We start from the raw sequence: 25,272 nt of genomic DNA, 5'->3' as shown, positions 1-25,272 counted from the left end.
AATGTCTTATAGTTCTCATGTTATAGGTCCTTCATCTCCTTTGGTGGGGTAACTTCTAGATAACTAACTTTACAAGTCTTTTTTGATACAATTGTAAATGGAATTGTTTTGATTTCTTCCACTTCTGACTCAGTGTTTGCATTTGGGAAGATAACTGAGTTTTGTGTATTGATTTGGTAACCTCCTGCTTTACTGACCTGATTTATTTTTTCAGTTAGTTTTTTAGTGAGCTCTTTAGGGTTTTCTATTTATATTATCATATCTTCTGTAAATAATGATAATTTAATTTCTTCTTTCCCAATTTGGATTCCTTTTATATCCTTCTCTTCTCTTGCCTGATGCTCTATTTAGGACTTCCAATAGTATGTTGAATAGAACTGATGAAAGTGGACCTGACCCAATTTATTTTAGAATCTGAAGTCACCAGTCATATTTTGTGCCAATAGGATTAACACTGATACCTATAATTTGTGATGGTGGGGCATCCTAGTGTTATCTTTATAAAAAGAGTGGTGGAGTGTTGCTTAGCATTTTATTCTCATAAAGAAGACAATGAAAATGAAAGTTAAGGAAATAGAATAGGTGTTTGAATATGATGACCGCACTTTTATTTTCCTCAGTCTTAAAAATATCCCGGGAGAAGGAGAGAGAAAACTTATGAAGGAATATTAGCATTGGAATAGTGGAAAGAATAGGGGCTTGGACTGAAAAGGCATGGAACTTCTTAAAAGGCATGAACACAGTGGTTTTTGGGAAGGATGCCTATTGTCTTTGCATATTTATTTTTCTAGCTGTGAAATAAACAATTTCAGAGAGTGTGAGAAAAGTTACGTAACCTGTCTTATATTTTATTAATATCAAATTATCAATATTTAGCACCCCAGAGAAAATAAGGTAAAGAAGCTCTGTCCTTAGAGAAGTGGGTTAAACTGCTGTAATATCACCAAGCAACATCATCCCACCACAGATGAATAACTAGGACACTCTGGGTAAAGTTCCAGTAAAGCTTCTAAAACAGAAAAGTTTCACACAGGAAATGCCTCAGGGACATTTAGAGTGTGTCTCTTTGGGAGGCTTTCTTAGGCAATGATTAAGCAGATATTGATGGCATGCTCTCTTGTGTTACTCACACTGAGAAAGAAAACCTATGCGAAGGATTTAAGCAAAGGGATTGAAATACAGGGAAATTAAGAGCAAAGGTGCCTATCTTTTGAATGCAGAGTCCCCCAAAGAGAATGCTGTTGGCAAAAATGGAGAAATATTACAAAATGCCTACACAATACGGGGAGCAATCCTTTCTAACCTCCCATTAGAGCCACAATGATTAGTTCACTGCCAAGTACTGTTCTGAAAGAAGGAATGGTGACTCACCCTTCTGTTAGATGTGCGGCTTTCCTGGTTTTGCTCACTTTTATGTGATTTCAAATGTCGCATGTGTTCATAGTCTAGGTATCTGTTTATAATTATGTTTAGAGTTCTTCAATTTAGACACCTGACATGATCTTTTGCTTCCTACTTTCAATCCCTCGTTCACACTACAATATGAGCATCAAGAGGTTACTGACTTATTGTGTTAATTATTGCATATACATTGCCTAGTACAGTGTCTGACATATTGCAGGCATTAAAAAAAATAGGTGTTGATGATTGAATTAATGAAGAAGGTGACAAAAGATTGAGTTACAGTGCAGGTGCACATGATTACCAGAAAGAAAATGATAAAAAATCTTACTATTGCCAATATACAAAGATACAGGTGACATAAAATTTTTATTTTCCCCCCAAATCCATAGTAATATCCCTTTGTGACTAGCTAGAATCTTTTTAAAATCTAGTTTCATCTTTTTTTTTAAGATTTATTTATTTATTTATTTATTTATTTATTTATTTATTTATTTATTTATTTATTTATTTATACAAGCATTGGGTACAATCAGAAGCGTGGAAGGGTTAGAGAATTCACCAGAGCGCAGAGCGGGGAAAAAAACAGGCAGACCAATGAACTACACTGCTGAAGGGGGAGCAGCGGGCGCGGCTGGAGAGGTCTGTCACACCATGTGGTACCCTCACTGGCAGCTGGGGATCGAACCAGCGCAGCAGAGGCTGTGGGCAGCTTCACAGGCCAGCACTCAACCGGCTGCACCACCAGGGGAGACCCTCTAGTTTTCATCTTTATTTTTACTTCTTTTTTTCCTCCTCCCACCTTCCCTTTGGCCTTTTTACCCTTCTGCTCTTCCCCTCACCACCTAATCCACAGTCTCAATTTTGCTCAGAGGTAAGTTCCATTATAGAAGGAAAATGATAGGGTCTTACAGTTCAGTTATGAGTAGGCTCATGATTTCAGTCTAAAGGGAGGAACAACAACACGAAAGGCAATATTTCTCTTGCTCTGTTGACTGCGCTTCCATAGTTGAGTTCATAATATATTATGGGATGGTAATGCAATAAGTATGCAGTAAGCAATAACAAAGTCTCTATTGGTTTTATTTTGTCACAGACAGGGAAGATAAAGGGAAAAAGGAAAGGGCTGGAAGCTGGTGGAGTGCAGATTACCCTGCTCTGCAACATGAACTAAACCTCATGGGAACTAGAACTTAAGAACTCTTCAAAGTCTTCCAACACAGTGCTTTAAATCACTCAAGTTCTTGTTAGCAGATTTTGATTTAATATGTTCCAGGGTGGAACTTGAGATTTTGCATTTCTAGTAAGCAACCAGCTGGACCATGGTCTAGTCACACCTTAAATAGTCAACTTCTAAAGAAATATATTTTCTTTTGGCACTTCTTCCTTACGATCTACTGGAAGCTTCATTATGGGAGAGAGAGGACCAGTTTTCAGAGTTAGCTTGAACTAGATTTAAAATTGTTTCCACTGACTCTTAAAATACATTGAACAAGGATTATTTTTCAAACCTCAGTATCATCTGAAATATGTAAATGATAATATCTGTTTTATAGGATTGCTACCAGAATTAAATAGTTTCTTCTTTTGCAAAGCATTTTAGCAAAGATTGTCTCCTTTCCTTTCTTTTCCCATTTCAGATTTTCAACACACATAATGAGTGTCACCGTTCAGCCCCAACTTCTATTTCAAACTTCATCTGCTCCTTGAGAACTGAAACCATCTGTGCTCATATAGCTTACTGTCCACATGATTTGATTTTACTTTCAACCTTTGCAATAACCTAAATTTACTATTTCAGGAGATCTATGCCCACAAAGATGAAGCTGAAAATAACTTGTTTATTTCAATACTTATTTATGTATTTATCTGAATAATCAATTTGTTCTTATTGGATAAATAGATTTTTCTCAGAATAGATCATTCGACTGGGTTCATCAAATAATTGTTTATTCTTCAAAATCTTTTTCAAAGGCATCCCCTTACTTTGTCCATTAACCTTACACTATTAAATTATGTACATTTTTCAGTACCATTCAGACTCTTTTACAGAAGGGCATCCCTTAAACTGGAACCCAAAACCTCCCAAATTCCACTTTGACTCTTCCCTTCCAAGATTCCACTAAGATTCTGTCAAAGTCTTAAGTGGCCCCTATAACAGCAGTAAGCAATGAACTGACCTATGCTTGATTATTTTGCAGCAGGTTATTTTGCTGGTCTCTTCATAGAGATGGAAATCAATAATGTCTTCGATGAAAACTATTATCCAGACAAATGAAATTAATTTTTTGTTATTTTTTGAAGTTAGTGGGTTTTCCATAATCTTTGTGATTGCACAACCAGTTCCTTCTTCCTCGGATATCATCTTCTTGTCTTTTATTTAACATTTGAGACTCAGGCTAAATGTTGCTTCCTTGAAGTTTTTGATGAAACTCTTCAACCAGCAACACAGATCCCTCATGCTTTTGTGGTTGGCTAGCATTTAGGAGGCCTTTTCTATAGTATCTTACTGTTTTTTGACAGTTTGGCAACACATTTTTCTTTCTTAAACATAGTGCGATCCTTGAATGTAGAATTGTGCCTTTTCTTTCTCTATCTGTGTCTTGAAGAATGAAAGAAACTTGCTAGTTAATCAATAACTATTTGGATGAAAAACATTTAGTTTAGCTATTTAGGGAAAGAGAAGTAATAAAGAAATATTTGCCAAAGAATAACTTGGACTTATTTTCATAAGGATATCCCTTGCACCCTCAATTGTATTTTTCCTTTTGTTCTAGGTAAACTTGAGAAACATTAATCTCTGAAGTAGTTTTCTGAGTCATCAAAACAGGATCCTGTTGATATTTCATGCCTCTATCAAAAAAGGTAATTTCTCATTTCCCTTCCATCTAGTAATTACAGATGACAATTATGAACATGCAGCTGGCCCAGGCCTTCTATCAGGGCAGCAGATGGCTTTTTTTTTTTTACTCCTTCAGAAAATTTTATCTCCCCAGTTATCAGTCTGGATAGAAATGCTGTCAGTTTCATGATCTGAAATAAAGGGTGAGTATTTTGTAAAAAGGACCAAGTTTTATAGCATTGAGAAATACATAACATGATGATGGTTGATAAAAATGAAGCCTGGCACAGTTATGTGTCCAAGTATTATTTATTCCCATGCACAGCACAAACTTTATTGCATAGCTACAAATAATCCAGCACTTTGGCTACTAAAGGCAGATTTATACTACAGCAATTGATTTTATTTATTTCCATTTAAACTGAAATCTAGAAGTTCCAGAAAAGTGTCAGAGCTTATAGTTAATGGATTTTGACAAGGCCTGAATTAATGTTTGCAGCTGTGAAGTATTGCCTAGATAAGTGTTTGAGGCGGCAGAGAAATTGTTGAGGAGGAAAATAAAGTAAAATCTAGAGAATATTTAGGGTGAACAGTAAGGTTGGCTTGACATTTTACATTAGTAAAGTGAATTATTTCAAAAATAGTGCATAAATGTCTGTATCATATCTTAGTTTCTGATTATTTTGGATCATTTGGAGGTATAATTGTTTAATAAATATATTTACTGTTCAGTAGTAAGTCTCAGTGACTTTCTTTGTCATTGAAAAATTAAAGAAATAATCTTTCTTATTAGTTAGCGAGCCCTCTGAATACTCTGTGTACATTTGTCTCATATCAAAATGACAGAGCATTATAACATATTGAAGTCAAATCCCAGTGATTCTGATTTCTATTATGATTTCTGTGACTTTGTTTATCATTTTCTTCCAGAAATTTAGTTAGTAATTATAAGCTTACTCTGTGTATTTTAATTTTTGCCTTTAATATGCATAATCTGTGTGATCCTTAAACACACAGGGTAATATACCCATTTTACTGAGGAGATCGGAGGTCAACCAATAGACATGAGTTTCCATAGGTCACATAGTTGGTGAAAGGTACAGCTAGTGCCAGAACTCTGAAGTCCTATCTTGCAAAAATACCCTTTATTCTACAATACACAGATCCCTGTTAATAAATTTTAAAGTAATTATGAGAGAGATGTTGCAGACCCTTCACATAGAATCTGATCAATGCTCATTTTGTGGAAAAATGAACTAATATAGCAGTAATTTTAATTGCATCCTCCATTTGGAAACAGTAATCATAAAAGAAATTAAAAGATTAAGTTTCAGGATTGATATTCTGGCCCTTGTAGTGATCACTGTAGCTTCAAGAAGCTTGCTGAAAGGCTTTTTAGAGAGTTTGTTTTGACTGTCATGGTAGAGTAGCATGCTCAGTGGAATATTAGTCCTGTTGGGTTCACTCATATCTTCCTCTATGGATGTTCCTAAACTTTGCAGACAGATTGTCAGGGCAAAAAATACATGCTTGTGTGTGGCACAACACAAATAATTGATGGCAAAGATTGATAGTTTCTAAACTCTAGCATGTGCCAGGCGCTATTCTGGGTACTTGTTTTATATATACTTTTTTCAACTAATATTTATAGTAATCCTACATCCACACTATTGGTCTGGAAACAGGACCAGTGGTGGAAGGAACATGCCCAAATTCACACAGGTATTAGGTACCTGAATTAGGAATTGAACCCAGATCTGTCTGACTTCAAAGCTCTCATCATGTTGTGGAGTCTGAGTATTGAAAGTTAATGTTCCTAGAAACTGTAAGGGTTGACCTTATTTTGATTAATGTGAGCATGGTAGATTTCTGTGAGGATTTAACACTTAAGCTAAGATCTGAAGGATGAAGAGGAATTAGCCAGGAGAAGAGAGGAATTCTAAGCAAACAAATGCAAAGCCAGGAGGTGGAAAAGAACTTGAACTGTCAGAGAAATATGCCCCAGACCCACCCCCTCACTGGCTCTTGGTGCCTGTCATAATAGAGACTCAAAACACCTCTTAATATCACAGCTGCTCTCTTATCATCTCGGGGTATGAGCAAATTTTGGTAAGACTTTTATCTCAGGCAGCATGACAAGTGCTCTGAAGAAGTATTTTAAAATCCAAGGAAAAGCTAACTTCCATTCTATTCCATAGAAATTTTTTCAGAGCATGGAATAGTTATGATCTTTTTAAGTAACCTTAGAAAATTAGCAAAACCCTGATAACTAAATCTAATAAAAATAAAAACAAAAAGCAAAACAAAAATCCACAGGAAAAAGTACATCTTGTTTATGGGCAGAAACACAAGGCTGCAAATAGATTTCTTAAGTAAAAAATGCAAAATGAGATCTAACAAATAGCTTCCTTAAGTAAAAGAATAATTACAGAAAGTAGAAGTTATTCTTCATATACAGACAAACTTTGAATTTCACTAATATATTTAACAGTAAAGCAATAAAAAAAAACTCACAAAACCATTTCAGTAACATCTGAAGTCCTCTTAGCCTGAGATTAGAATGAGAGATAAGCAGTGGCTACAGCTCTCTCTTTGTGAAGCTTGTTAAGAAGATTGCATTGAAGGAGAAACCAATTGCTTTACAAAATGAACAATGTAAGAAAATTAAGAAAAAAAAAAAAAAGAAAAAGATTTTTCACCAGACTGAGTAAACTGTGAGCAAAACTGTGTGTTTCTTGGGGACAAAAAGACTACTTGAAGAAAAGAAATTTTCAAGATGTCTGACTGGAGAGTCAAGAAGAAGCTCCATTAGCTTGTGGGACATTGATAAGCCCAGGGCCTGTGCAGCATTTGCTCATAAGTGGCCAGCAGGAGCAGAGACATTACCGGTACTCCAGGGGTAGAGAAGAGACCTGGCAAGGACCGGATCTTCAGGGAACCTCTGAAGAATCCCATGAGGCAACATATCAGCTTTAGGCATCAGTAACACCAGGGGTCTCTATTCCTAATTGCAGTTGTTTCAAACACTGTAACCCCCCTTTTTTTCTCATTGCCTCTTTCTTTTGGTAAGTGTGGAAGGGGTGAGAAACAGGAGCCAGCAAATGTAAAAGAGATGCAGAAGGAAGAAAGAAGGGAGAAGACAATGGCAGGCCCCACTCCCTTTTCCAAATGCAGGCTGTTAGTGTAGGACGTCCCCCCATTAGGCACAGAGTTTTCCTTTGAATGTGTCTGAAAAATAGTTTTATACTATATTAGAGTAGATTTCTGTAACATCCAGGCAGATCTGCAATTGTTAATGATTTAAAGTTATTGGTGATACTTTATTAGCTAAAATGACCCCAAAAGTAATGGGAACTGCCTCCAATTTTATTCAGGGGTTGGTTGGAAGAGGTTCAAAAAACAAGTCTAACTGGGCACACGGAAAAAAAACAAAATGTTTTCATATTACACCCAACCAAACCTAGCTTGTTCATAAATCTTTAAGGACAAGTCCCAGGGTTATATTTACTCCAGACAATTTTCATTTCACTTTCTAAATTTCAATGCTAACCATTTGTAAGACATACTGAGTTTAACTCTTCATTTATTTATTTTTTAAGATTTATTTATTTATGCATACAAGAACTGGGTTGTAAGCCAGAGGTGAGGGTGGTGAGAAGATTCACCAGAGAGAGTGGGGAAGCAGAACAGGCAGATCAACTGAAATACACTGCTGAGGGGAGCAGCAGGCAAGACAGGAGAGGTCTGCTGCACCATGTGGGCCAGCTCCCTGGCCGGCCAATTGAATTCATGCTGCAGTGGCTGGTGATAGCTTGATAGCACTGTCTTTAACCCCTGTGCCACCAGGGAGACCCCTAACTCTTTACTTTAAAACAGAAAAACTTTGTACTACTGCTAGAGGAGCTGGTACTGCTGGGTCTGGACAGGCAGGTAGGTCATGTGGTGGTGTGCTCTGGACTCCACCTCCATACCTTCTCTACACCTCCAGTAACAACTCCTGGAATGCCATAAAATGGACTTCCTGAACAGGGCAGCTGCTGAGGAGGAAGGTGGCCATTTTGTGAGGAAAAAGGTATCTGTGGGCAGGCTGATCCTGGTCTTTACTCTTTGTGGCTTCAGTGCTTTGGATCTGGCTCTCTCTTCAGAGACAACGGCGGCAATCATCTTGGCTCTTTGGTGGATTTAACTTTTTTTTTTTAAAGATTTATTTTTATACAAGAACTGGAGCACAGGCCAGAGGCATGGGAAGGTGAGCAGATTCACCAGAGACAGAGTGGGGAACAGGACAGGTGGATTGAAGTACACTGCTGAGGGAAGCAGCGGGCGAGTCAGGAGAGGTCTGCTGTGCCATGTGGGTTTCTCCCTGGCTGGCCGGGAATCGAACCTGCGCTGCAGAGGCTGCAGACAGCTTCACAGTGCTGTGCTCAACCCGCTGCACCACAGGGGAGGCCCGGATTTAACTTTTTTTTGGTGCATTTGAAACTCTGGCTTTCTAATTCGCTTCCAGCAATTTGGGCCCTGCCTGGTATTCCTTCCAGTAAGTGCCTTGGACTTGTTCTTCTGGCAACTTTGCTATTGGGCCTTGCCCACTTGGCTCTGGGCCCTACCTGTTTGGCAGGATGTTTGCCAATGAAGGGATGGATGATTTTGCAGTTTGATAGGGAGTCCGTATTTTAAAATCTTTCCTCTTCTCTCTTTCTCTAATTAAAAGATCCTTGAACACAGTATAGTCTGAGCACTTTGCTTTGTATGTGGGTGGGTGGCAAAAACTCCTAGATTGGACAACTTGGATTTATTTTTTTCCTTAATATTTTGGGGTCCCTGGATACCCCTCTATTTCACTTGGTATCAGTTTTTAGTTCTCTGTGGTTTCATCTGGTATTACTACCATTCCTTGGAAGACTAAAATTGAAGATTCATTAATGCTTTCATTAATCTCTCATCTTTCTATGTTGAAGAAAACATTACCAGTTAATGACGATTTCATCTTAATACTGTGGTTTTAGTCTTTCCAAAATGCAGAAATGGTCTTTTTCAATATGCCCATAGTAGGTCTCTTCTTTATGTGTTACCTTGATATGGAGAACTAAAGGCCAGTTGAGGCTCTGTGGGCCTCAGGAAGTCTGCTGTCATTAAAGAATGCAGATTCTTTTAAGTTAAGAGCAGTGAAGGCCCAGAGACAGAGAAACTTTGTACTTGTCTCAGTCATTTGCCTTTTTACTAATTGAAGAAGCAATCACTACTTTTTGCCTTTTTTTTTTAATTAATTAATTTATTTATATAAGCACTGGGTACAGTCAGAAGCGCGGGCGGGTGAGATAATTCACCAGAGCCAGAGCGGGGAGCAGAGCAGGCAGAAGGACCGAAGTACACTGCTGAGGGGAGCAGTGGGCGGCAGGAGAGGTCTGCGCGCCATGTGGGACCCTCCTCCTGTGGCCGGGGAGCAGCCCGGGGTCGAACCGGCACTGCAGAGGCTGCGGGCAGCTTCGCAACCCAGCGCTCAACCGCTGCGCCACCGGTGTATTTCGGTTGTCTGCCTGTTCTGCTCCCCGTTCTGTATCTGGTGAACCCTCTCACCCTCCTGCGCCTCTGGCCTGTACCCCAGTTCTTGTATAAAAATAAACAAATCTTCAAAAAAATTATTTTTTCCTTGCCAATGCATATGATGTTTTATTGGTTATGTAACCAGGCTAAGAAGAACCCAAAGAAGAGGGGGATTTTCCCCTGCACCCCAAAAATAACAAGTCAAAAAATGAATAACTTAGTTCTTTTTACTTCAAAGAAGAATACATTGTGGTATATAGTGCACTTAAGTTTGTCACATCCCCTATATACACACAAGTACTTATATGCATGTTTACCTCAAAATTCTGATAATTTGGAATTATCTCTTTATGTAAGACAGTGAAGTCTTGTTCTTGTTTTTCTGAAAAGTACAAAGTTAGCACTGTAACAAACTGCTAATTCTCATCGAATAACAGTGGATTTTAAGGCAAGGAAAGATGCTTTAATTAATGATTGGTCAAAGACAAAGGCAGCAGTTGGCTCGGATATGCCTCCATGATCCTCAGAATACTTGAGCCTTTGAAGGGTGAATGGAGAGTGAGGAGGTGATGGATTGATTGGGGAGAAGAGAGGACGGAAATTCCCAACATATAGGCACAGTGACTGTCCATGCCTCTTCATGGGTCCCGTGTCCATTCTTAGATGGGGTAAGATGATGCGTGCTTTTGAGGGGTGTTAGGAGGACTTAGTGCCAACATGTTATTTTCAGTCAGCTTTTCAGGGGCTCAAGTATGTGTCTTGGGACTTAGCCTGTGGAGTCAGTCTACATCTGCTCCAGTTGGTTCCCACTGTCCTTGCTGATTGTCAAAAAAAGCAGGTGGGTTGTAGAACCTGACAAGGGGGGGGTAGGCAAGAAAAAGAACAATGCAGTCAGTCCCTTCCAGAAGCTATATTTTGACCTGTTTTTTCCAAAACAAATTTTTGTGCTTTGTGAAATGACCTTTACTTCTTTACTTTACAGAGGCAACTTTTGTATTTTACAGAAAAACTTCTGGTCATGGGTGAGAGAGCCTTTTCTCAGTATGCACAGAGTAGGCCTATTGTCACCTTAGTGTGGGAACTAGAGGTTGATCAAAATCCTCTGAGCCTTGGGAGATTTTTTTTACCATTATTTAAAGATGTGTATTGGTTTGGATTGAGAGCAGTGAGGACCCTGAAGTCTAGAGACTTCTCTCCCTGCTTATGTCCTTTACCCTTGTCTAACAGAAGAAAAGATACTTAGAAGAAAATAGTTTGGAGGGTCTTTTTTTCCTTTTTAGATTTATTTATTTATTTATTTGTTTATTTATTTACTTATTTATTTATGCATACAAGAGCTAGGGTGCAGGCTAGAGGTGTGGTGGGTGAGAGGATTCACCAGAGACAGAGTGGGGAACAGGACAGGTGGATTGAAATACACTGCTGAGGGAAGCAGTGGGCGAGTCAGGAGAGGTCTGCTGTGCCATGTGGGTTGCTCTCTGCAGGCCGGGAATTGAACTCGTGCTGCAGTGGTTGCGGATATCTTCATAGGTTGCGTCTTAACCCCTTTCGCCACAAAGTAGGCCCAGTTTGGAGGATCTTAAGAATAAAACTTAAAGGTTTTTTCCAAAGATTTATTTATTTATGCATACAAGAACTGGGGTACAGGCCAGAGGTGAGTGGGGGGGGGTGGATTGAGAGGATTCACCAGAGACAGAGAGGAGAGCTGAACAGGCTCATCTACTGAAATACACTGCTGAGGGGAGCAGCGGATGAGACAGGAAAGGTCTGCCTTACAATGTGGGTTGCTCCCTGTGGGGGAGGGGACAGGGATAGAACTTGTGCTGCAGTGGCTGGTAATAACTTGATAGCTATGTCTTTAAGCCATGTGCCACCAGGGAGGCCCAAAAACTTAAAAGGTTTTAAAAATAAAACTTTTGCAGAACATCAGGGGTTAGCTGGAAGCTCTCTTTGATAAAGAAAAGAATTGAGATGCACAGAGGAGCAATTGGGACTCCTGGGGGAGATTGCAGAGGAGAGTCTGAGGTTTTTGAGTGAGACAAAATAGCAGTCATTGAAATATCATCTGAGCTAGCATTGGAAATTTTTCCTAGGCTCGCAGAGGAGGGAGGTTATAAAAAACATGAGGATTGCTTGCCTGGAGGAGTCTGCACAAGGAGATGCACTGGCCTTGTGATCAGCTATGTGGGGCTGAATGGGGATCCTTTCCCAGTTTAAGAGACACAGAGCAGTGGGAACAGAGCACAACAGCCATGGGATACAGATGTGGTGATGACTGAGACAGCAGCCTATCAACCTTTGAGGTCAAGGATTGCGTCTAACTCATTTTATATAGAAATCCACCAGAGACTATTCAGGAAATGTGGAAGGATTTGCAAGCAAGTCTCCTGTGTCTGGTTCAGAGGCTAGAGGTCCATCAAGTTTACTACCCACATGGAGGCATGAGCGACCTCAGCAAAAAGGTCACACTTGAGAGGCTCATTACTACATTCTACCAAATCTTGTCTTTCACACTGAATGATTTAGATGAACAAGAGGTCTCATTAAGACAGGGAAATTCTATAAAACTCTCCGTAGGGACTGACCTAAGAAGTTGCACTATGACAGTTCACTGGACTTAGAATGAATTTTCCAGAATTTATCGCTTATTGGTTGCCAGAATGCATTCCAGAAATATCAGCTCTTGAGGACATGAGTCTGGCACTGCCCAACATCAACATGGATGAAATTTGAATTTTTAATCTAAGACCATATTAACCTAAAAATCAAAAGCAGAAATGAGAGGTAATTGAACATGTATCTGGCATGAAAGAATTGCAGCTTGAGGTACAGTTTCAGGTAGAAACCTAAAACGTGCCCCAAGAACATAATAAAAGTTGGAGGTTTTTGTGGGAAGAGAAGGATGAAGTCAGTGGTTAAAGAACGGAATTAGAGTTTACAAGCTTAAACTATTCTGGCCAGTGCATAATTGGTTGCCAATTCAATCTTCTGGCAAAAGTCTATGGACATTTATTCTTGTGCTCAGAATGTCCATTCTCCTGCTCCTGGTGCTCCCAGCACCCTGCCTTTTCTTTTTTAATATATTAATATAATGTTGAATTATAAGATTATATAATTACAGGTGTTCATTGTTATAAATCAACCTCTGTATACACTACATCAAGGTCACCTCTAAAGCTCCAGTTTTCTTAAAGTTTGGGAAATAATTGCCACTTAATCCTAAGAACTTTGGTCAGCTACAAATAGAAAATAAACAGTTTTTCTTCTATGGAAATTCTGGCCCTACTTTTAAAAATAGCTTCACTTATATCTGCTTTTCACAACTACATGATACTGATTTCATTTCAAGTGCAAAATTAATTTGCTATGACTTCATTGGTGAAAATGGTCAAGCATTTGAAATGGAAAGTTTCTTTGTGTCTAAACAGTTCTAACATAAAACTTTTTTCCTTTGCTTCAATCATAAGGATAAAAACTCTGGTTCCCAGAACCCTATACTGACCTGTTTATTTTATGACTATGGGGAGTTAAACCCTATTTTTATGCTTATTAACTTTCTCCTTATGAAGTTATCATTAATATAAATGGAATTACATAAAATCAAGTTACAAAGGTGATTTAATTCAATAAACTTCTAATCTGTACTTTTTGTCATCTATTTAAGATAAATGAGTACTAGAAAATGTCTACAGGGTCTCAGAATATCAGAATTTTTTTTTAACTTTTTTTTAAAAATATTTATTTATTTTTACAAAAACCGGGGTACAGGCCAGATGTGCGGGAGGGTGAGAGGATTCATCAGAGACAGAGCGGGAAACAGAACAAGCAGACAGATGAAATACACTGCTGAGAGGAGCAGGGGGCGAGAGAGGAGAGGTCTGCTGTAATGTGTGGGACTCTCGCTGGCGGGCCATGATCGAACTGGTGCTGCAGAGGCTGCGGACAGCTTCACAGCTCAGCACTCAACTGCCTGCGCCACTAGGGGAGGCCCAGAATATCAGAATATTTTTGATGGGTGACCAAGTAATGAATTACAAATAACTATAGAAGCTAGTATAATTTAGTTCATATGCAATATAGTTGGTGAGATTTAGGAAATAAAAATATAGGATATTCAGCTAAAATTTGTTTTCCCAAATGTATATTTAACATGGAGCCTCATTAGCAGGGACTAGCCTGAAACTTAAACTGAAAAAATTAAAATATTATTGTTGTTCATAAATAAAAATTTAACTGGGCATTCTTTATTTTTATCTGACAACCCTAATTTGGAGAACTGGCTACTTGCCATGATACTAAAAGTACTATTGTAATTTTTCAATCTGCATTACACTTATGCCATTAGGCTTATTCACAAGAGAGAAAAGCAAATTAAATTGGATAGCAAAATGTCACTGAATGAGATTATCCTGGATATTTACCTTGTCAGCATTTTCCTTTGTATAATGATGCAATCTGCACTGGTTGAAGAAAAGAATTTGTTGTAAAGTATCTTGGGTGATGTAGTTCAGGATTGTATAAATAAAACCATATTGGAAGTAATTCACAGTGTTACAGAGTGTAATCTCCATTAAAAGGGGAGGTTCCAGGTTCCCAGCACTCTACAAAACCCTATTTTTACCAAGGCATAACTTTTTACTCTAGTGTTTGAATGCATCCTACAAAGGGGAGAAGTCATTGCTTAGATTTACTTTCATTTATATCCTGTAAGATGAGAGCTTCACAGTTGTCCAGACCCATACTTGAGGATATGAATAAATGTTCCTTTTCATCAATGGTCAAGATTTTAGATCAATTTAATATTCCTTCACATATTTATGATGAAAGTAAGAATAAATTTCAAAGCCTCTTAAATTTTTAAAGACCAGGGAGTGCTATTTATGGAATAAATTGACTTCACATTGTTTTATTATTGCTATAATAAAAACCACAATTTAGTCAGCACTTAGTATGTTGTGGATATGTGATATTGAGTCATTTCCGTCGTCCTTACTACACTGCCATCAGGTACACATTATCATCTACATTTTTAATCTTTTAATCTTTCATCCCTGGCTCATGCAACTGTCAAATGAAAAGTTAGACTTTAAAATGAGCTCTGATATTAAAACTTATGTTTTAACCAGTGCATGGTATTATTCATCACTTGGTGCATTAATTATGCTTTGAAGTTTGAGATGACTGCTAGCAAAACACTCACAATAAATCCCTTTACCTTCACTCTAAGTTGCAACTCCTTCTCTCCCCAAAATAAGCATATTGAAGTTTTGCTCACTTAAAACTGAGACAGACCAGATACATTCTACCAAGGAGCTAGGGGAAATGGAACACAGTGAATATTTTTCAGCCTGAGATGAAGTACATTTCATGTCGACAAATGGATCCAGCAGTATTATTCTCCTGGTAACCAAGTTTCTGTCATTTGAAACACCTTTCACCTCAGTGTCAAATTCCTTAAGCAGAGCTAATGCAGGCCCAGGTTGCCAAACTACCTGCTACAGGTGCTGAAGATGATTTGATCCTAATCACACTTCATGTTATGTAAAAACACAAGTCTAAGAACAGGAGTTGATAGGAAGTGGAAGTAATGAGAATGTAGTAATATAAATATTTCCAAGTTTCAACAACTACTGAGCTTATCTTGTGGACTGGTCCCTTCTCCATAAGAAAACTAAGGCAGAAGAGTGAATCCTCTTTCAGTGACATCAGAGTAGTCTAGGTTGGAAAACGATACACAAGGGAATTTGTGTGTTTGTACAGCCTAGTAATTATCAGATATAAAGCATTTTTTCTTTTGAGGAAAACTATTATCCTTAAGTTATAAGGGAAGTAATGATGAAGAAATAAACAAAATAAAGGCATATTTGATGCTAGTTTGCTTCTATGTTGCTGTTAATTGTGTATCAACATTGAGCATTATTATACCACAGGGGAGGCTATAATAACTAACTTTTGCAAGACATTTTTCATGTACAATTTTTATTGTTGTAGTAAATATTCCTTTATTGGCTGAAAGACTTAATTGCATCTCTGCTCCATGTTTGTAAACTTTGGCTACAATTGTTTTAATTGGGCTAATTTGTAAATAGTTTATTGACATCATTCTTTTCCAGTCATTGAGCAAGCTTATTGGATACATAAGGCTATTTTTCATGATGTTGCAAGTAAAGGGACAGAGGCACAACTATTTCTATTATTAAATTCTCAAAATAGACACTAGTATTTGCTACGGGTAATATACTCTAGGGTAAAACAGCATAGAACTAAAACTGGACATCAGAAGATTTATTTACAATCTAAACTCTGTTATAACCTGTCTGTATGATCTTGGGACTTAATTTTATTAAACTTCTATTTTCTCTTCTGCAAAATGAGGCAGCTAGATTGAAAACCTAGCTATACCATCTAATGATTCTTGTTGTTTTGATAATTTTTATTTTATTTTACTTTGAGTACCATTGGTTTGCATCAGTGTGCTTTAAAGGCATTATATCTCCCCCTCTAGGTGTTGTTACCATACCACACCCACCACCCATAGTCCTCCAACATAGTCCCAATATAGTCCTTTCTGCTCCCTTCCCACTTGGTTCTTACTCCTGCTCTCCCATGTAGCTTCAGTTCCACCATTTTGAGGGTTTGCTAATAGTTTGGCTTTATCTGACCCTTTGTTTAGTTTCTTTATATTCCACTAACAAAAGCTATCATTCTATATTAAAATGTATAGTCATTTATTTAATTGCATTCAATCAACATTTAATCACTTGCTTAATGCCAGGCACTAACATTGGCCAAAACCACAGCAACAGCAAATGCTGCCAGATTTCTGACTTAAGAGCTAAGACCTCTGGCCCACTGTTTGCATGATTGTTTTGGCAGTCTTCTGTCACCTTCCAAATTCTAGTTGTTATATGTGAACTTATAATGTCTCTGTAAAAAAAAATCTTGAAAACTTTGCAGCAGCCTGTGGACATCAAGGTATCTGAATACCTGGGATAACTTTGAATAGTCATGTGGTAGGGTTTTAATGAATATTGAATGCTTGAGTGTGAATTAAAATATTGGTCATCACTGGGTTAAGAGGTTTGCCTGTTACTAAGTTTCTGAAGATGGAGGCCTCTTCTTCATGTTAGCAATACCATTCATACTCTAAAGGAATTTAAGAAATAATATTCATATATTTGTAAGATGTTTTATAATATGTACATTCCTTTTATTTGCATTGTCTTGTTTAATCCTCACAAATCAATTGATGAGGCAGTTATTATCATATCCTTTTTTTTTTTTCCAGGAGAAAACTAAAGTTGCAGGAAACAGATGGGGCTGAAGACTAGGGCAGTGAGGTAAGAAGAAATCAGTTCTTATAAAACATGAAAAGGAATTAAGAATTCTTTGTGTAGGGCCTCCCCGGTGGCACAGCGGTTGAGCGCTGGGTTGCGAAGCTGCCCGCGGCCTCTGCGGCGTCGGTTCGATCCCCGGCTGCTCCCCGGCCACCGGAGGAGGGTCCCACATGGCGCGCAGACCTCTCCTGCCGCTCGCTGCTCCCCTCAGCAGTGTACTTCGGTCCTTCTGCCTGTTCTGCTCCCCGCTCTGGCTCTGGTGAATTCTCTCACCCTCCTGCGCTTCTGACTGTACCCAGTGCTTGTATAAACAAAACAAACAAACAAATTAAAAAAAAAAAAAAAAGAATTCTTTGTGTAGCTGGTAACATGGACAAAAGAAGTAACTTTTGCTACTTAAGCTACTATGTAATTGTTATAAAGCGTATGACTTTTTGTTTTATTCTTCTACCTTCTGTAATAACATAATTACTCTGGGCCTCCCCAGTGGCGCAGCGGTTGAGCACTGGGTTGCAAAGCTGCCCGCAGCCTCTGCAGTGCCAGTTCGATCCCTGGCTGCTCCCCGGCCACCGGAGGAGGGTCCCACATGGCGCGCAGACCTCTCCTGCCGCCCGCTGCTCCCCTCAGCACTGTACATCGGTCCTTCTGCCTGCTCTGCTCCCCGTTCTGGCTCTGGTGAATTCTCTCACCCTCCCGCGCTTCTGACTGTACCCAATGCTTGTATAAATAAATAAAAAAATAAATATTTAAAAAAAAAATAACATAATTACTCTTAGGCTAAAAGTCTTAATGAAATGCATTATCATTGCATAATTACTTAGAAAAGTAAAGCCACAAATTACATGGAAGATAGTAGGTTAATGACAGTTCATTATTCCTTTGTCAAGTGTAGCATGGCCACTGGCCTGTGGTATCATTTCTGAAATCCTTTTGAAATCCAACAAGTTCCATCTCTTCATGAAGCATTGGCCTAAAGGAGGGTGAGTGTGGGCTTATTCTGCTCTAGTTACCTTGGAGCTACCCTTGAACTATAATTGAAATGATTTTTGTTTCTGGTAAATTACACCTTGTAATCTTTTTACCATCATAGCTAACATGCACAGTGCCATCCTAGGATAGAAATAATGTTTCTAGTGATTGTATGAATGGGCATTATCCCTGTTTACATATAAAATCTGTCTTCACACTTGTCTGATCTACACTTTTGTACCAGTTAAGTTAGGACATTCGATAAGAAATCCATTGCTAGTTTAGATAAGTGTTTCTCCTGAAATTATTATCAAGTGTTACTCACTTAAAAGGTAGCATATACTGGAAATTCCCAACTCAAATACCATAGGTCTAGGTATCTAGTGTATGATAGTGAAAGCAGGTTTATCAGCCAAGTGCATCCCACACCTAAGAAGCAAATGCTATTCAATTTCTGCCAATTGTTTTTAGCGAGAAAGGCAGGACTTGTAATCCCAATCTTCCACTTTTTCAATAAAAGAGCAACTCAAAGTTTTATGGAAATTCCCTGCTTTTTAATTGCTTAAACTAAAAGATCAGTTTTGTTAAATGCTATGCATGGTAGCATTGAGCAAACAGAGAGCAAAACAAAACAAATATATGTGGTTTGGATATAGCTTGTGGACTTTGGTTTGTTATTTCTAGTATAAACAATATAATAACTGCCTCCTCAAAGTTCATCTTCCAACGACAGCCAGAGTGTTCTAAATAAAACACATTTCTGTGTGCCATGTTTCAAATTTTAAAAAAAAGGTTAAATTTTTAAAGGATTTTATTTTTGAAAATCGTTACTGAATACACATATAATATAGGCCCACCAATATATTAATAATAATATTAATAAGTCCATGTATAAATGTTTTGATTATTTAATTCAAATTATTTTAGCACTCTTTTACATTTTCAAAAGTGTTCCACTTTTTTTGTTTTTGTTTTGAGGTAATGTTGGTTTACTCTATGTGATTCAGAAGCACAGGGTCACACCCTCTCAGATGTGTGTGACCACACCACACTACACCCACCACCAAGGAACCCACAGTCCTCCACCTTTGTCCATTGTGACCCCTCCCCATTTTGTTTCATTTTTTACTCTTTGCCTCTTGGATCCGCAATTATAAGTGTTCCACTATGGGAAAAAACTTACATGGTCACCTTACTTAATTTTTTCTGCGTTCCTGTCATTCAGAACAGCTGGTAACACTGAACTGTTTAAACCTTTGCTCATGCAGGGTCTGCTATATGGACATGCCTCCATGTCCACTTCCAAGCCATCCTTCCCTGAAGTTTTAATTTATATTTATTTATTAATTAGAATGCATAAATGCAGCTGTTTATGTGACAAACAACAACTTTTACATGTGTTAAGTGGTACTATCTATCCAGCTAAGTTATGCTTACTATTTACTAAAATAAAATTTAATTTAGGGATCTCAGTCTTTTAAAGGTTTGTATTATGATAATCTGTATAAGTTACTATTTTCCAACTTGATTTAAGCTTATTGATGGCTGGAAATACATTTGTATCCCCTGAGGCTAGCACAGTGCTGATATAAATCTGCTTTATAACCACTGAGCTACAAAAGAAGACATAAACAAATAAATATGGATAAGAAGAAGAATGTGATCCAACTTCCTTAGCTCCTCATCAACCTCTTGGCTATTTTATCTCAAAATAGAAACAGAGGCCAGTGGGTTTTATTCTTGTTTCACATAAGAGGATTTTTCACCACCCACTCATTCCTATTTCTAGTTTAATATGTACTCTCTGAAGAGAAAGGACTCCAGTAACATCTGCACCTATAATAGTGTCGCACAGAACAGTACAGTACCATGTTTATCCTTCCTGTTTCTCAGAATACAGTTTAATTTCTTGGCTGTTATTCACCAAGTCTGCATTTTCCTTTCATTTGGTACTAGAAAGTAGAATGAAATTTTTGCTTTGCATTTTTCATTACTGATTCAGCAATGGGGAACAAAAAGACTTCTCTCGAACATCTCTTTTCAAGATAAGACAATCCAAACTTGGACTTCATATTGGAAGTGGAAGAGAGAATGCTAAAATTGTTTTGTCTGTTGTCTGCAACATATGGCAGGAACTGACTCTGGTTTAATTCTGAAGAAAATCATAACATTGATCATAATGCAATTGTAGCAGCTTGTTGCCAGTATTTTGCAATCATTTGTTCATGAAACTCAGAATATATGAGCACCAGCTCTCATACGAGAAATTTCTGATGGTGGTAGGGAAGGTTTCCAATTTATACCCATCCACCAATTGTATAAGAGATATGCAGATTTGTAGATTTGGTGGCACCTATGTAAATAAAAGCTTGATGGAGAGGCAAAAATTATGTGGAATATATGGTAATTGAAATCTTCCTAAATCAAAAGAGACAGATGTTTGACATAAGACAATTAAAATCATCAGGCAGATTGTATATCATTCTCTGTAGGTGAACAATTTCACCTCTGTCAAGATCTGCTGTGTGCACAGACCCTGTCATTACTGAAAAAACTGGGTAGGATTGATATTTATAACCACAGCGGGGTCTCTATGGAATTGTAAAGTGTCATCCAATTCTTGAAATTATGAATCAGAAAAAAAGTTGACATACCCAGGCTTTTATATAGAAAATTTAAATTGATACTATTACAATGTTAGAAATAGAGCAGTAGTTTGAATGTAATTAATACCATTGATTTGTACACTTTAAACAAACAAACAAACAAAAAGAATATTAGAAATAATATGGATACCGTAAATATAATGCCAGGCTCTTATTTTACAGATGAAAGAAAATTATTCCTTTGGATGTTCAACATAATTTTCAGGCTGAAAGGCTGGAGAACATAGGGGGCTTGCCAGTGGTGGGGGCAAACATCCTCACTGAAAAGTATTTTGACTATATCCCACCAGTCATACTTGTTCAATTACTCATGACAGTTTAATTAAACACTTGCTTCATACTGGGTTTGAAAGAGTGAGTTGGATTTGAGAGAAAAGCTGCCAGCTCAGCTATCCTGGTTAGAAGCAATCACCTCTTCTAAAATTGCTGGTAGCTCCTGAGATTACAAACACCAAAATATACATGGTTAAAAAAATTTTTTTTAAGATTTATATATTTATGCATACAAGAACTGGGGTGTAAGCCAGAGGTGTGGGGTGGGGGGGGTGAGAGGATTCACCAGAGAAAGTGGGGAGCAGAACAGGCAGATCCACTGAAATACACTGCTGAGGTGAGCATCCGGCAAGATAGGAGAGGTCTGCTGCGCCATGTGGGCTGTTCCCTGGCCAGCCAGGGATTGAACTTGTGTTGCAGTGGCTGGCTATAGCTTGATAGCTCTGTCTTTAACCGCTGGGCCACTGGGGAGGCCCTGGTTAAAACAGATTTTTTTTTTAAATTTTTATTTATTTATTTATTTTAAGATTTATTTATTTATTCATAGAAGCACTGAGTACAGTCAGAAGCACGGGAGGGTGAGAGAATTCACCAGAGCCAGAGTGGAGAGCAGAACAGGCAGAGTGACGAAGTACACTGCTGAGGGGAGCAGTGGGGTGGCAGGAGAGGTCTGCGCGCCATGTGAGACCCTCGCCAGGTGGCCGGGAATCCAGCTGGCGCTGCAGAGGCTGCGGGCAGCTTCCGCAGCGCAGTGCTCAACCGCTGCGCCACGGGGGAGGACCTATTACTTCACTTTTTAGTAAGAGATGAAATACTAGAAAACTAGTTTTTACCATTCAAGTCATGTAAGAAAGCCTCACAATAAACACAGAAGAGATGATGAGGTTTAAGTGAGAGGGAAAGTAATTTAAAAAAAAAATTTAAAAAAGATTTATTTATTTATTTGTTTACACAAGCACTGGGTACAGTCAGATGCACGGGAGGGTGAGAGAATTCACCAGAGCCAGAGCAGGGAGCAGAACAGACAGACTGACGAAATACACTGCTGAGGGGAGCAGCAGGAGAGGTCTGCGCACCATGTGGTACCCTCAAGGGCGGCCAGGGATCAAACCGGTGCTGCAGAGGCTACGGGCAGCTTCGCAGCCCAGCGCTGAACCACTGCGCCACCGGGGGAGGTGCTTTAAAATGTCTTTGACATAATTTGTATCATATAAGCATTAGAGCTATGTATATTTACTAATTCATTTATTTATTGGATAACCAATTATTGAAGATCTACTATGTGCAGATGCACCTTGAGACCTTAGATCCAGAGATGAATAGAGGTGAGAAAAAGATCCAGGCCTCCCTGGTGGCGCAGTGGTTGAGCGCTGGGCTGCGAAGCTGCCCGCAGCCTCTGCAGCACCGGTTCGATCCCCGGCTGATCCCCGGCCGCTGGCGAGGGTCGCCACCCGCTGTTCCCCTCAGCAGTGTACTTTGTCAGTCTGCGTGCCTGCTTCCTGCTCTGGCTCTGGTGAATTCTCTCACCCTCTCGCGCTTCTGACTGTACCCAGTGCTTGTATAAATAAATAAATAAATCTTTAAAACAAAGAAAGAAAAATAAAAGATCCTGTTCTTTTAGAACTCATACCATGTCCAATGTAGACAGGTCAGGAACATTAAGAACAGTTTATTTCTCTGTAAAGATTATATTTTGCTTTATATAAATTTTGAAAATTTAAATTTGAAGCCAAAGATAACTTATTTTTCTGAGATTAGAAAAATTTTTAGATCATTGTTTAGGGTAGAAATTAAGTGCTAGAAATAAATTCCTGATGAGAGTGAAGAAGTCCAAAGTTACTATTATTACTTTCAACTCATTTTTGATAGAAAATGTATGTTTTGAGGTTTCTGCAGAGTTCACAAGTTAGAGTGAGAAGTTCTGCATGATTATTTTTTTCTCTTCTAGAAATACCATTGTTCTCTGATCTTTTCATTCAGATTTAATTAGCCTGGGATTTCCCCAGGTGATTCTGATATGCCGGTATTGAGTTGAGAACCATTTGCTAAATCATTGGTTCTCAAAGAGTTATATTCCAGTTAAGGTCATTTTCAGATGGTGCTGGATCTTTTTAAATTTCATCTATTTATTAAAGTATCTATCATCATCAGCTACAAGAATGCAGCTGGCAAAGGTTATGAAGTTAGGTTATAAATGATTGAATTTTAGAAAACATTTGGCTGGATTATAAAGTGAGAGGAAATACAGAGGAGAAAGGAATTTGGAAGCCAAAATTGAAATATTTTTTCCAGATAAGATTAACGATGAGATGGAAAACAAATGGTTTAAAGATAAAAGTTGCATTTTCAATTATTCTTTGTCAATTGTGCTTGGATCAAGATATTTAAAAATGAAAGATATGTGAGGTAGGATTGACCATCTTTTGTGTAAACAAGGAAACCTCAACTCTTGCCTGGGTAGATGGTCTACCTCTTCTCTGTAGAAATTGAGTGGATTGGGTTTGCCATGTAAGGCCATTTCAGGCTCTGTTAATCCCCTGAGCATTGAGACCATCCATCATGTGACAGTACAGAGGAGAAAGATTATAAACCCCAAAAGTAAATCTTGCTCTGAATCAATGTGGGTGACTGGTCATTTTCATTGCTTCTGTAGAGGTCACCCAATCGGTATGGTGAGTAGTTCTGTGAATATTGATGGTACAGATCAATAATGACAGGGATATGTGTGTTTAAGATCTCAGAACGTAATTAATTGTCTGTTACTGTTTGAACAGAAAAATCAGAATGACATAACAGTTCAATCTTCTCTGGCAAGTTTAATTAGACAGTATTGAATGTGGAGGAAGAATTGAGGGGGTCTCTGAAGATGAATCTGTTTCATACATAAGAATATCTTGGGGAGTTTGTAAGACCAGTCAAAAAAGATGCATAGAAGAGTGACACTATCATGGTCATATTTCTGAAAATGGTTAGTCTTTATTTGAGGTCATAACATCCAGCATAATGATCAGGGTGAATCTTGACAACTTCAAACTAATGAACTGTCCTGAGAGTGGGGTAAGTTTCTCACAGCAGCAGATAAGAGAGAGCCTACATAATGTTTTCTCTTTCTGCTTTTCATGCATGAATTTCTGACTTTCAGTCTTGCACTTTGTTCTCTTTATTCCTTTATCAGGCTGCTACATGAAACCAGTTTGTAAATGAAATGTTTTAAAGAACAGTCTTTACGGATAACAGCCTCTGGACATTAATCCATAATTTAATATAACGATAAAGAGGGGAACACTGCCAAAACTTCTCGCAGAGGTAACCCAAGGACTCTACTCACTGAATCCAAGATCTCATCAAAATGATTATTAATCACTTTGGATGGGAATTTTTTTTTCTGTAGAGAGTTAGGAGGATGCATCATCTGAAAATAAAGCTGTGAGTTTCTCAAGCATGATGGCACCAAGAATGACATGGAGATCTTTCTTTAACATCATTCTTTATTAATGTAATTAAATATTTATAATATTTCCTTTTTATGAGAATAAAATTTTAAAATCCTTGAAAAGTGAGGATATAAAAGGACTTAATCCTTAGCACCTGACTGCATTGAACATTAAAGCATTATTTTTATTTTCTCATTGCTGAACTTAGCTTTTACTTATAGTCAGATCCTCTAGCTAAAGAAATTGCTTTCTTAGCTGTGATGTACTTTTCTTTTTGTTTCAGAGCTCCCATGTGGCTGGTGAGTGCAGGGAGTGCTGACGCTTCCTGTGATTTCCATTTTCTTCTGAGAGAGTAAGGCAATTTTCAAATCTTGTCACGTCTGTCCATAGATACACAATGCAAAGCTACATTTCTGAGTATTATAAATGATCAATATGGAGGCTTCAAGATGAGGTCATTAAATTAACGTAGATTCAGATTTGCTTGTCAATAATATATATGTTGTCTTAGACCAAATTAATGAAAGATTCATTGGTTCTTCACTTCAACTAATTTTGCAAATTCGAATTCCCTTTAAATGATTGTATTCTTTGTGTAGTTTATAGTTAAGCTCTCCTAGTTATTTCACTGTACTCCAGGTTGTGAGCTTGTATTTCTCATTCATGTCAGAATATCTAATTGTTTGTGCTCTACCACATTTATCTTTCTTATAGTGTATGTGTTATATTTATACTTTTCCATGTTTCAAAATTATTTTGACATATTTAAATAGATTGGATAAAAAGGATACTAGATACTATTATCA

At 38.0% G+C, this 25,272-nt stretch overlaps 1 protein-coding gene across 2 annotated transcripts in view; it reads right to left on the bottom strand.

Moving 5' to 3' along the window:
• Window positions 1-25,272, bottom strand: part of PTGER3 (prostaglandin E receptor 3) — a 243,359-nt gene that overhangs the window by 16,748 nt on the left and 201,339 nt on the right. Inside the window, exon 4 of one of the 2 annotated variants that reach the window (XM_054691019.1) lies at window positions 17,325-17,425. The exons of the other annotated variant lie outside the window; for it this stretch is intronic. Within the exon in view, the coding sequence (XP_054546994.1) occupies window positions 17,332-17,425 (94 nt within the window). The 3' untranslated portion in view covers window positions 17,325-17,331. Of the gene's footprint in view, window positions 1-17,324; window positions 17,426-25,272 lie in introns of those variants that run through there. 2 annotated transcript variants of the gene reach the window in all.

The sequence above is a fragment of the Talpa occidentalis genome, unplaced genomic scaffold, assembly GCF_014898055.3.
Source record: "Talpa occidentalis isolate TD23 unplaced genomic scaffold, MPIMG_talOcc4v2.1 talOcc4.9, whole genome shotgun sequence".
Lineage (NCBI taxonomy): Eukaryota > Metazoa > Chordata > Mammalia > Eulipotyphla > Talpidae > Talpa > Talpa occidentalis.
The sequence above is the reverse complement of the archived record's forward strand: the minus strand, read 5'-3'. Positions and strand labels throughout refer to the sequence as shown.